This window comes from Gobio gobio (genome assembly GCF_949357685.1).
Source record: "Gobio gobio genome assembly, chromosome: 9".
NCBI classification, from domain to species: Eukaryota; Metazoa; Chordata; class Actinopteri; order Cypriniformes; family Gobionidae; genus Gobio; species Gobio gobio.
The window spans coordinates 56,986,146-57,001,145 of record NC_137115.1 but is presented as its reverse complement, the minus strand read 5'-3'; the positions used below and the strand labels follow the sequence as shown (position 1 = coordinate 57,001,145).

General features: G+C 28.8%; 1 protein-coding gene across 3 annotated transcripts in view; it reads right to left on the bottom strand.

The window, feature by feature from the left end:
• Positions 1–15,000, bottom strand: part of fbn1 (fibrillin 1) — a 251,586-nt gene that overhangs the window by 30,080 nt on the left and 206,506 nt on the right. For all 3 annotated transcript variants that reach the window (XM_079825341.1, XM_079825340.1, XM_079825342.1), the window contains 3 exons: positions 4,874–4,996; positions 3,562–3,693; positions 3,365–3,490 (listed from right to left, as the gene is read on the bottom strand). In XM_079825341.1, the coding sequence (XP_079681467.1) occupies positions 3,365–3,490; positions 3,562–3,693; positions 4,874–4,996 (381 nt within the window). The remainder of the gene's footprint in view (positions 1–3,364; positions 3,491–3,561; positions 3,694–4,873; positions 4,997–15,000) is intronic.

The following is a 15,000-nucleotide window of genomic DNA, read 5'->3' as shown; positions in this document are numbered from 1 at the left end:
TCTTATAGTAATCGCTATAGTTATTCTTATAGTAATCGCTATATTTATCGTTATAATTATCGCTAAAGTTATTCTTATAGTAATCGCTATATTTATCGTTATAGTTATCACTAGTTATTCTTATAGTAAGCGCTATAGTTATCACTAGTTATTCTTATAGTAATCGCTAGTTATCACTAGTTATTCTTATAGTAATCGCTATAGTTATCGCTAAAGTTATTCTTATAGTAATCGCTATATTTATCGCTAGTTATTCTTATAGTAATCGCTATAGTTATCGCTAATGTTATTCTTATAGTAATCGCTATAGTTATCGCTATAGTTATCGCTAGTTATTCTTATAGTAATCGTTATATTTATTGTTATAGTTATTGCTAGTAATTCTTATAGTAATCGCTATATTTATCGCTATAATTATCCCTCGTTATTCTTATAGTAATCGTTATATTTATTGTTATAGTTATTGCCAGTGTTGGGGGAAACGCATTACAAGTAACTTGAGTTACGTAATAATATTACTTTTTCCAAGTAACTAGTAAAGTAACGCATTACTTTTCAAATTTACAACAAAATATCTGAGTTACTTTTTCAAAAAAGTAACGCAAGTTACTTTTTCCACATTAATTTGACTGACAGCTCTCCTGCCCCCATGTTGAGAAAAATAAGTGCAGAGGCGTTGTGTGTAAACATGATGGTTATTGTAGTTCCAGACTAAATGTGAGCATTTATTTATCTCACAAAGATTCTGTAGGCTACTCCTCAAAATGAATAAAATCAGTCAAATGCAAAATCAGAGTACTATGCAAACCTCCAATAATTCAATTTTAAATAAAACAACAATTTTTTATGTATAATCTACCTTTATATTTAATTTACCGATGTCTTGCTGCTGACCTTTGATGATGAAAATTACTAGATTTTTTGTTTTTATTGGTAAATTTTTTTTCTCCTGCATCCTCTTCTACCATTATCCAGAGCTGCGCCCTCTAGTGTTCATGTGGGAATTTGCATATTTACCTCAGCCAGGGGCTTATTTCAATTTTGTTATGAAGAGGTCTTTACCGTTGCACAAAAATATAACTTTTTTGTTATAAAAAAAACAACAAGCCCAGCCCAGGCGAGAAAAAGTAACGCAAAAGTAATGTAACGCATTACTTTTCTTAAAAAGTAACTAAGTAACTCAATTAGTTACTTTTTAAGGGAGTAACGCAATATTGTAATGCATTACTTTTCAAAGTAACTTTCCCCAACACTGGTTATTGCTAGTAATTCTTATAGTAATCGCTATATTTATCGTTATAGTTATCGCTCGTTATTCTTATAGTAATCGCTATATTTATCGTTATAGTTATCGCTCGTTATTCTTATAGTAATCGCTATATTTATCTCTAGTTATTCTTATAGTTATCGCTATAGTTATCGCTAAAGTTATTCTTATAGTAATCGCTATATTTATTGTTATAGTTATCGCTAAAGTTATTCTTATAGTAATCGCTATATTTATCGTTATAGTTATCACTAGTTATTCTTATAGTAATCGCTATAGTTATTCTTATAGTAATCGCTATATTTATCGTTATAGTTATCGCTAAAGTTATTCTTATAGTAATCGCTATATTTATCGTTATAGTTATCACTAGTTATTCTTATAGTAAGCGCTATAGTTATCACTAGTTATTCTTATAGTAATCGCTATATTTATCGCTAGTTATTCTTATAGTAATCGCTATATTTATTGTTATAGTTATCGCTAAAGTTATTCTTATAGTAATCGCTATATTTATCGTTATAGTTATCACTAGTTATTCTTATAGTAATCGCTATAGTTATTCTTATAGTAATCGCTATATTTATCGTTATAGTTATCACTAGTTATTCTTATAGTAAGCGCTATAGTTATCACTAGTTATTCTTATAGTAATCGCTAGTTATCACTAGTTATTCTTATAGTAATCGCTATAGTTATCGCTAAAGTTATTCTTATAGTAATCGCTATATTTATCGCTAGTTATTCTTATAGTAATCGCTATAGTTATCGCTAATGTTATTCTTATAGTAATCGCTATATTTATCGCTAAAGTTATTCTTATATTAATCATTATATTTATCATTATAGTTATCGCTAGTTATTCTTATAGTAATCGCTATAGTTATCACTAGTAATTCTTATGGTAATCGCTATATTTATCGTTATAGTTATCGCTAGTTATTCTTATAGTAATCGCTATATTTATCGCTAAAGTTATTCTTATAGTAATCGCTATATTTATCGTTATAGTTATCACTAGTTATTCTTATAGTAATCGCTATAGTTATCGCTAAAGTTATTCTTATAGTAATCGCTATATTTATCGTTATAGTTATCGCTAAAGTTATTCTTATAGTAATCGCTATATTTATCGTTATAGTTATCACTAGTTATTCTTATAGTAAGCGCTAGTTATCACTAGTTATTCTTATAGTAATCGCAAGTTATCACTAGTTATTCTTATAGTAATCGCTATAGTTATCGCTAATGTTATTCTTATAGTAATCGCTATATTTATCGCTAGTTATTCTTATAGCAATCGCTATAGTTATCGCTAATGTTATTCTTATAGTAATCGCTATATTTATCGCTATAGTTATCGCTAGTTATTCTTATAGTAATCGTTATATTTATTGTTATAGTTATCGCTAGTAATTCTTATAGTAATCGCTATATTTATCGTTATAGTTATCGCTCTTTATTCTTATAGTAATCGCTATATTTATCGCTAGTTATTCTTATAGTAATCGCTATAGTTATCACTAGTAATTCTTATAGTAATCGCTATATTTATCGTTATAGTTATCACTAGTAATTCTTATAGTAATCGCTATATTTATCGTTATAGTTATCGCTAGTTATTCTTATAGTAATCGCTATATTTATCGTTATAGTTATCGCTCGTTATTCTTATAGTAATCGCTATATTTATCGCTAGTTATTCTTATAGTAATCGCTATAGTTATCACTAGTAATTCTTATGGTAATCGCTATATTTATCGTTATAGTTATCGCTAGTTATTCTTATAGTAATCGCTATATTTATCGCTAATGTTATTCTTATAGTAATCGCTATATTTATCGTTATAGTTATCGCTAGTTATTCTTATAGTAATCGCTATATTTATCGCTAATGTTATTCTTATAGTAATCGCTATATTTATCGTTATAGTTATCGCTAGTTATTCTTATAGTAATCGCTATATTTATCATAATAGTTCTCAATGTCTGATTAGCTGAAGATGTCGTTAAGATCTCCGCGATCTCATCACGTCTCGTCGGAGCGGCTTGACGTTGCGTCTCTCTGGCCGTTAGAAGCGTGTGTGAGGCTCTTACCGATGCACTCGGTTCTGCTGGGGCTGGGGCTGAAGCCTGGGTCGCAGATGCAGCGGTAACTGCCCACCGTGTTCTCGCAGCGCCCGTTCTCACAGATGCCAGGCTTGGCCGCGCACTCGTTCAGATCTGTGAACACACACACGCGTGTCAGGGCTCTGAGCGCGGGCACCGTTAGCGTGTGGACGGGTTCTGCTCACCCACACAGCTGTCTCCGCTGGGCTGCCGCGTGTATCCCGGAGAGCAGATGCACATGTATGTGCCGATCAGATTCTTACAGGTCATGCCTCTGGATGCGCAGTCGTCCAACCCGTCCTCACACTCGTTCTGGTCTGAGGAACACAAGCGCCACACGTGTGTTTGAGCACCATGATGTGTGTGTGTGTGTGTGTGTGTGTGTGTACTAGGGATGCAACACTACAGTTAGTCCACGGTTCAATACACACCTCGGTTTTTAACCACAGTTTTCGGTTCGGTTCTGATGGCTTGTCACATACATTTTTTGCTATTCTATTCTTAGGCGACAAGAACCGCAAGAGGTTAAAGAGAAAAAAGACTATTTTTTATTGCAATACTCTTTCTTTATTTTACTTAAAAGAATTGAAAAACCTTACTTAAACTTAAAACTTTACTTAAAAAACCCTTGTACACATTCCTAGTGTATTGGATAATATAACAAATATATATAAAGATTTACACTGGCAGCTCAGAGCTGTACAGCAGCATTAAAGTATGAAATTGAATGAATGAATGTAAAAATAAAACACTTCACAGACTTCACTGTAAAATATACACTGATTCTTATTAAAGCTGCTGTATTAGTTCTTCAGTCAAGAGCAGTGACTGATTTTCTCTTTGTCTTTTGTTGTTGTATTAACATTAAAGGGATATTTCACTCAAAACTGAAAATTATGTCATCGAGACATGAATACAGGTTTGAAACAATATTAGAGTGAGTAAATAATGACATAATTTTAGAGGTGAACTGTCCCTTTAAGGACCGCGTGTTAACTATAGGCTGCGCTGCTGTCAATTAAAGACCTGCACACATCTAATATACAGACACACACGCGATTTACTTTCTCTTTAGACATAACCGACTGAGTTCATGTTAACCTTGTGTGTATTTGACAGTATTAGCGCAGTAAGACGACTACTTAGTCCAGTAATCACGTGTTTGACAGGCGTTTAGTGCGCGCGCTCGGAAAAGCTCATGTTAAAACCGCGCACGCGAATGAGCCGGCAAGGCTTTAAAACGCACGCAAATAATGAGCTTTGGTGATTGTGAATAACTCTAGTGTTCCGTGAGTATAACTCCACCACTGACCTGTGATGTGAATGTATGTCGTGTTGTTCATTATTGGGATGGAGGAAAATGATAGAATTTGTAGAAAAATAATTAATTAAATGCGCAACCGAAAAAAACACAATTCACAAGCGCGTATTGAACCGTGAATGCCGTACCGAACGGTTCAATATTATATTGAGAATTGTGGCATCCCTAGTGTGTACCTTTGCACATCCGGTTGTCTTCTCTCAGCACGTATCCCGCTGGACATCTGCACTCGTACGACCCCACCGTGTTCACACAGCGGAACGCACACAGCAGAGGATTCTGGGAACACTCGTTTAAATCTGAAAACACATCAGATGTTTTACTCACACACACTAGAGCACGTATGACATCAGCGATCTTTTGTTGAAGCCGTTGGGCGTTTCTTCGTTGGGAAGAATCACGACTTTAAGAGCTCGAGCAGACAACAGAACTGCAGCACGCACAATAAACAGAACATACAGTTATTATCACTATAGTTATGGTCATAGTTATTGTTATAGTTATCGCTATAGTTATGGTTCTAGTTATCACTATAGTTATGGTTCTAGTTATGGTTATCACTATAGTTATGGTTATAGTTATCGCTATAGTTATCGTTCTAGTTATCACTATAGTTATGGTTATAGTTATCACTATAGTTATGGTTATAGTTATCGCTATAGTTATGGTTATAGTTATCACTATAGTTATGGTTCTAGTTATCACTATAGTTATGGTTCTAGTTATGGTTATCACTATAGTTATGGTTATAGTTATCGCTATAGTTATCGTTCTAGTTATCACTATAGTTATGGTTATAGTTATCACTATAGTTATGGTTATAGTTATCGCTATAGTTATGGTTATAGTTATCACTATAGTTATGGTTCTAGTTATCATTATAGTTATGGTTCTAGTTATCATTATAGTTATGGTTATAGTTATCATTAAAGTTATGATTATAGTTGTAGTTATCACTATAGTTATGGTTATAGTTATCACTATGGTTATGGTTAGTTATCACTATAGTTATGGTTATAGTTGTAGTTATGACTATAGTTATGGTTATAGTTATGGTTATAGTAATCACTATAGTTATGGTTATAGTTATCACTATAGTTATGGTTATAGTTATCACTATAGTTATGGTTATAGTCATCACTATAGTTATGGTTATAGTTATCACTATAGTTATGGTTATAGTCATCACTATAGTTATCGTTATAGTCATCACTATAGTTTTGGTTATAGTTATGGTTATAGTCATCACTATAGTTATGGTTATGGTAATAGATATCACTATAGTTATGGTTATAATTATCACTATAGTTATGTTATAGTCATCACTATAGTTATGGTTATAGTCATCACTATAGTTCTGGTTATAGTTATGGTTATACTCATCACTATAGTTATGGTTATAGTTATCACTATAGTTATGGTTATAGTTATCACTATAGTTTTGGTTATAGTCATCACTATAGTTATGGTTATAGTCATCACTATAGTTATGGTTATAGTCATCACTATAGTTATGGTTATAGTTATGGTTATAGTCATCACTATAGTTATGGTTATGGTAATAATTATCACTATAGTTATGGTTATAGTTATCACTATAGTTATGGTTATAGTCATCACTATAGTTATGGTTATAGTTATGGTTATAGTCATCACTATAGTTATGGTTATGGTAATAATTATCACTATAGTTATGGTTATAGTTATCACTATAGTTATGGTTATAGTTATCACTATAGTTATGGTTATAGTCATCACTATAGTTATGGTTATAGTCATCACTATAGTTATGGTTATAGTCATCACTATAGTTATGGTTATAGTTATGGTTATAGTCATCACTATAGTTATGGTTATGGTAATAATTATCACTATAATTATGGTTATAGTTATCATTATAGTCATCACTATAGTTATGGTTATAGTTATCACTATAGTTATGGTTATAGTTATCACTATAGTTATGGTTATAGTCATCACTATAGTTATGGTTATAGTTATCACTATAGTTATGGTTATAGTTATCACTATAGTTATGGTTATAGTCATCACTATAGTTATGGTTATAGTTATCACTATAGTTATGGTTATAGTTATCACTATAGTTATGGTTATAGTTATCACTATAGTTTTGGTTATAGTTATCACTATAGTTATGGTTATAGTTATCACTATAGTTATGGTTATAGTCATCACTATAGTTATGGTTATAGTTATCACTATAGTTATGGTTATAGTTATCACTATAGTTATGGTTATAGTCATCACTAGTTATGGTTATAGTTATCACTGTAGTTATGGTTATAGTTATCCCTATAGTTATGGTTATAGTTATCACTATAGTTATGGTTATAGTCATCACTATAGTTATGGTTATAGTTATCACTATAGTTATGGTTATAGTTATCCCTATAGTTATGGTTATAGTTATCACTATAGTTATGGTTATAGTCATCACTATAGTTATGGTTATAGTTATCACTATAGTTATGGTTATAGTTATCCCTATAGTTATGGTTATAGTTATCACTATAGTCATCACTATAGTTATGGTTATAGTTATCACTATAGTTATGGTTATAGTTATCCCTATAGTTATGGTTATAGTTATCCCTATAGTTATGGTTATAGTTATCACTATAGTCAAGGTTATAGTTATCACTATAGTTATGGTTATACTTATCACTATAGTTATGGTTATAGTTATGGTTATAGTCATCACTATAGTTTTGGTTATAGTCATTTCTAAAGTTATGGTTATAGTTATGGTTATAGTAATAATTATCACTATAGTTATGGTTATAGTCATCACTATAGTTATGGTTATAGTTATGGTTATAGTCATCACTATAGTTATGGTTATAGTTATGGTTATAGTCATCACTATAGTTATGGTAATAATTATCACTATAGTTATGGTTATAGTTATGGTTATAGTCATCCCTATAGTTATGGTTATAGTCATCACTGTAGTTATGGTTATAGTCATCAATATAGTTATGGTTATAGTTATGGTTATAGTTATCACTATAGTTATGGTTATAGTCATCACTATAGTTATGGTTATAGTTATCACTATAGTTATGGTTATAGTCATCACTATAGTTATGGTTATAGTTATCACTATAGTTATGGTTATAGTTATGATTATAGTTATCACTATAGTTATGGTTATAGTTATGATTATAGTTATCACTATAGTTATGGCTATAGTTATCACTATAGTTATGGTTATATTCATCACTATAGTTATGGTTATAGTTATCACTATAGTTATGGTTATAGTTATCACTATAGTTATGGTTATAGTTATCACTATAGTTATGGTTATAGTCATCACTATAGTTATGGTTATAGTTATCACTATAGTTATGGTTATAGTTATCACTATAGTTATGGTTATAGTCATCACTATAGTTATGGTTATAGTTATCACTATAGTTATGGTTATAGTTATGGTTATAGTCATCACTATAGTTATGGTTATAGTTATCACTATAGTTATGGTTATAGTCATCACTATAGTTATGGTTATAGTTATCACTATAGTTATGGTTATAGTTATCACTATAGTTAAGGTTATAGTTATCACTATAGTTAAGGTTATAGTTATCACTATAGTTATGGTTATAGTTATCACTATAGTTATGGTTATAGTTATCACTATAGTTATAGTTATCACTATAGTTATGGTTATAGTTATCACTATAGTTATGGTTATAGTTATCACTATCGCTATAGTTATGGTTATAGTTATGGTTATAGTTATCACTATCGCTATAGTTATGGTTATAGTTGTGGTTATAGTTATCACTATCGCTATAGTTGTGGTTATAGTTGTGGTTATAGTTATCAATATCGCTATAATTATGGTTATAGTTATGGTTATAGTTATCACTATCACTATAGTTATGGTTATAGTTATGGTTATAGTCATCACTATAGTTTTGGTTATAGTCATTTCTAAAGTTATGGTTATAGTTATGGTTATAGTAATAATTATCACTATAGTTATGGTTATAGTCATCACTATAGTTATGGTTATAGTTATGGTTATAGTCATCACTATAGTTATGGTTATAGTTATGGTTATAGTCATCACTATAGTTATGGTAATAATTATCACTATAGTTATGGTTATAGTTATGGTTATAGTCATCCCTATAGTTATGGTTATAGTCATCACTATAGTTATGGTTATAGTCATCACTATAGTTATGGTTATAGTTATGGTTATAGTTATCACTATAGTTATGGTTATAGTCATCCCTATAGTTATGGTTATAGTCATCACTATAGTTATGGTTATAGTCATCACTATAGTTATGGTTATAGTTATGGTTATAGTCATCACTATAGTTATGGTTATAGTCATCACTATAGTTTTGGTTATAGTCATTTCTAAAGTTATGGTTATAGTTATGGTTATAGTAATAATTATCACTATAGTTATGGTTATAGTTATGGTTATAGTCATCACTATAGTTTTGGTTATAGTCATTTCTAAAGTTATGGTTATAGTTATGGTTATAGTAATAATTATCACTATAGTTATGGTTATAGTTATGGTTATAGTTATCACTATAGTTATGGTTATAGTCATCACTATAGTTATGGTTATAGTTATCACTATAGTTATGGTTATAGTTATGGTTATAGTCATCACTATAGTTTTGGTTATAGTCATTTCTAAAGTTATGGTTATAGTTATGGTTATAGTAATAATTATCACTATAGTTATGGTTATAGTTATGGTTATAGTCATCACTATAGTTATGGTTATAGTCATCACTATAGTTATGGTTATAGTTATCACTATAGTTATGGTTATAGTCATCACTATAGTTATGGTTATAGTTATCACTATAGTTATGTTATAGTTATCACTATAGTTATGGTTATAGTTATGATTATAGTTATCACTATAGTTATGGCTATAGTTATCACTATAGTTATGGTTATATTCATCACTATAGTTATGGTTATAGTTATCACTATAGTTATGGTTATAGTTATGGTTATAGTTATCACTATAGTTATGGTTATAGTCATCACTATAGTTATGGTTATAGTTATCACTATAGTTATGGTTATAGTCATCACTATAGTTATGGTTATAGTTATCACTATAGTTATGGTTATAGTTATCACTATAGTTATGGTTATAGTCATCACTATAGTTATGGTTATAGTTATCACTATAGTTATGGTTATAGTTATCACTATAGTTATGGTTATAGTTATGGTTATAGTCATCACTATAGTTATGGTTATAGTTATCACTATAGTTATGGTTATAGTCATCACTATAGTTATGGTTATAGTTATCACTATAGTTATGGTTATAGTTATCACTATAGTTAAGTTATAGTTATGGTTATAGTTATCACTATAGTTATGGTTATAGTTATCACTATAGTTAAGGTTATAGTTATCACTATAGTTAAGGTTATAGTTATCACTATAGTTAAGGTTATAGTTATCACTATAGTTATGGTTATAGTTATCACTATAGTTATGGTTATAGTTATGGTTATAGTCATCACTATAGTTTTGGTTATAGTCATTTCTAAAGTTATGGTTATAGTTATGGTTATAGTAATAATTATCACTATAGTTATGGTTACAGTTATGGTTATAGTCATCACTATAGTTATGGTTATAGTCATCACTATAGTTATGGTTATAGTTATCACTATAGTTATGGTTATAGTCATCACTATAGTTATGGTTATAATTATCACTATAGTTATGTTATAGTTATCACTATAGTTATGGTTATAGTTATGATTATAGTTATCACTATAGTTATGGCTATAGTTATCACTATAGTCATGGTTATATTCATCACTATAGTTATGGTTATAGTTATCACTATAGTTATGGTTATAGTTATGGTTATAGTTATCACTATAGTTATGGTTATAGTCATCACTATAGTTATGGTTATAGTTATCACTATAGTTATGGTTATAGTCATCACTATAGTTATGGTTATAGTTATCACTATAGTTATGGTTATAGTTATCACTATAGTTATGGTTATAGTCATCACTATAGTTATGGTTATAGTTATCACTATAGTTATGGTTATAGTTATCACTATAGTTATGGTTATAGTTATGGTTATAGTCATCACTATAGTTATGGTTATAGTTATCACTATAGTTATGGTTATAGTCATCACTATAGTTATGGTTATAGTTATCCCTATAGTTATGGTTATAGTTATCACTATAGTCAAGGTTATAGTTATCACTATAGTTACGGTTATAGTTATCACTATAGTTATGGTTATAGTCATCACTATAGTTTTGGTTATAGTCATTTCTAAAGTTATGGTTATAGTAATAATTATCACTATAGTTATGGTTATAGTTATGGTTATAGTCATCCCTATAGTTATGGTTATAGTCATCACTATAGTTATGGTTATAGTCATCACTATAGTTATGGTTATAGTTATGGTTATAGTTATGGTTATAGTCATCACTATAGTTATGGTTATAGTTATCACTATAGTTATCACTATAGTTATGTTATAGTCATCACTATAGTTATGGTTATAGTTATCACTATAGTTATGGTTATAGTTATCACTATAGTTATGGTTATAGTTATCACTATAGTTATGATTATAGTTATCACTATAGTTATGGTTATAGTCATCACTATAGTTATGGTTATAGTTATGGTTATAGTTATCACTATAGTTATGGTTATAGTCATCACTATAGTTATGGTTATAGTCATCACTATAGTTATGGTTATAGTTATGGTTATAGTCATCACTATAGTTATGGTTATAGTCATCACTATAGTTTTGGTTATAGTCATTTCTAAAGTTATGGTTATAGTTATGGTTATAGTAATAATTATCACTATAGTTATGGTTATAGTTATGGTTATAGTCATCACTATAGTTTTGGTTATAGTCATTTCTAAAGTTATGGTTATAGTTATGGTTATAGTAATAATTATCACTATAGTTATGGTTATAGTTATGGTTATAGTTATCACTATAGTTATGGTTATAGTCATCACTATAGTTATGGTTATAGTTATCACTATAGTTATGGTTATAGTTATGGTTATAGTCATCACTATAGTTTTGGTTATAGTCATTTCTAAAGTTATGGTTATAGTAATAATTATCACTATAGTTATGGTTATAGTTATGGTTATAGTCATCACTATAGTTATGGTTATAGTCATCACTATAGTTATGGTTATAGTTATCACTATAGTTATGGTTATAGTCATCACTATAGTTATGGTTATAGTTATCACTATAGTTATGTTATAGTTATCACTATAGTTATGGTTATAGTTATGATTATAGTTATCACTATAGTTATGGCTATAGTTATCACTATAGTTATGGTTATATTCATCACTATAGTTATGGTTATAGTTATCACTATAGTTATGGTTATAGTTATGGTTATAGTTATCACTATAGTTATGGTTATAGTTATCACTATAGTTATGGTTATAGTCATCACTATAGTTATGGTTATAGTTATCACTATAGTTATGGTTATAGTTATCACTATAGTTATGGTTATAGTCATCACTATAGTTATGGTTATAGTTATCACTATAGTTATGGTTATAGTTATCACTATAGTTATGGTTATGGTTATAGTCATCACTATAGTTATGGTTATAGTTATCACTATAGTTATGGTTATAGTCATCACTATAGTTATGGTTATAGTTATCACTATAGTTATGGTTATAGTTATCACTATAGTTAAGTTATAGTTATCACTATAGTTATGGTTATAGTTATCACTATAGTTAAGGTTATAGTTATCACTATAGTTAAGGTTATAGTTATCACTATAGTTAAGGTTATAGTTATCACTATAGTTATGGTTATAGTTATCACTATAGTTATGGTTATAGTTATGGTTATAGTCATCACTATAGTTTTGGTTATAGTCATTTCTAAAGTTATGGTTATAGTTATGGTTATAGTAATAATTATCACTATAGTTATGGTTACAGTTATGGTTATAGTCATCACTATAGTTATGGTTATAGTCATCACTATAGTTATGGTTATAGTTATCACTATAGTTATGGTTATAGTCATCACTATAGTTATGGTTATAGTTATCACTATAGTTATGTTATAGTTATCACTATAGTTATGGTTATAGTTATGATTATAGTTATCACTATAGTTATGGCTATAGTTATCACTATAGTCATGGTTATATTCATCACTATAGTTATGGTTATAGTTATCACTATAGTTATGGTTATAGTTATGGTTATAGTTATCACTATAGTTATGGTTATAGTCATCACTATAGTTATGGTTATAGTTATCACTATAGTTATGGTTATAGTCATCACTATAGTTATGGTTATAGTTATCACTATAGTTATGGTTATAGTTATCACTATAGTTATGGTTATAGTCATCACTATAGTTATGGTTATAGTTATCACTATAGTTATGGTTATAGTTATCACTATAGTTATGGTTATAGTTATGGTTATAGTCATCACTATAGTTATGGTTATAGTTATCACTATAGTTATGGTTATAGTCATCACTATAGTTATGGTTATAGTTATCCCTATAGTTATGGTTATAGTTATCACTATAGTCAAGGTTATAGTTATCACTATAGTTATGGTTATAGTTATCACTATAGTTATGGTTATAGTCATCACTATAGTTTTGGTTATAGTCATTTCTAAAGTTATGGTTATAGTAATAATTATCACTATAGTTATGGTTATAGTTATGGTTATAGTCATCCCTATAGTTATGGTTATAGTCATCACTATAGTTATGGTTATAGTCATCACTATAGTTATGGTTATAGTTATGGTTATAGTTATGGTTATAGTCATCACTATAGTTATGGTTATAGTTATGGTTATAGTTATCACTATAGTTATGGTTATAGTCATCACTATAGTTATGGTTATAGTTATCACTATAGTTATGGTTATAGTCATCACTATAGTTATGGTTATAGTTATCACTATAGTTATGGTTATAGTTATCACTATAGTTATGGTTATAGTCATCACTATAGTTATGGTTATAGTTATCACTATAGTTATGGTTATAGTTATCACTATAGTTATGGTTATAGTTATGGTTATAGTCATCACTATAGTTATGGTTATAGTTATCACTATAGTTATGGTTATAGTCATCACTATAGTTATGGTTATAGTTATCCCTATAGTTATGGTTATAGTTATCACTATAGTCAAGGTTATAGTTATCACTATAGTTACGGTTATAGTTATCACTATAGTTATGGTTATAGTCATCACTATAGTTTTGGTTATAGTCATTTCTAAAGTTATGGTTATAGTAATAATTATCACTATAGTTATGGTTATAGTTATGGTTATAGTCATCCCTATAGTTATGGTTATAGTCATCACTATAGTTATGGTTATAGTCATCACTATAGTTATGGTTATAGTTATGGTTATAGTTATGGTTATAGTCATCACTATAGTTATGGTTATAGTTATCACTATAGTTATCACTATAGTTATGTTATAGTCATCACTATAGTTATGGTTATAGTTATCACTATAGTTATGGTTATAGTTATCACTATAGTTATGGTTATAGTTATCACTATAGTTATGATTATAGTTATCACTATAGTTATGGTTATAGTCATCACTATAGTTATGGTTATAGTTATGGTTATAGTTATCACTATAGTTATGGTTATAGTCATCACTATAGTTATGGTTATAGTCATCACTATAGTTATGGTTATAGTTATGGTTATAGTCATCACTATAGTTATGGTTATAGTCATCACTATAGTTTTGGTTATAGTCATTTCTAAAGTTATGGTTATAGTTATGGTTATAGTAATAATTATCACTATAGTTATGGTTATAGTTATGGTTATAGTCATCACTATAGTTTTGGTTATAGTCATTTCTAAAGTTATGGTTATAGTTATGGTTATAGTAATAATTATCACTATAGTTATGGTTATAGTTATGGTTATAGTTATCACTATAGTTATGGTTATAGTCATCACTATAGTTATGGTTATAGTTATCACTATAGTTATGGTTATAGTTATGGTTATAGTCATCACTATAGTTTTGGTTATAGTCATTTCTAAAGTTATGGTTATAGTAATAATTATCACTATAGTTATGGTTATAGTTATGGTTATAGTCATCACTATAGTTATGGTTATAGTCATCACTATAGTTATGGTTATAGTTATCACTATAGTTATGGTTATAGTCATCACTATAGTTATGGTTATAGTTATCACTATAGTTATGT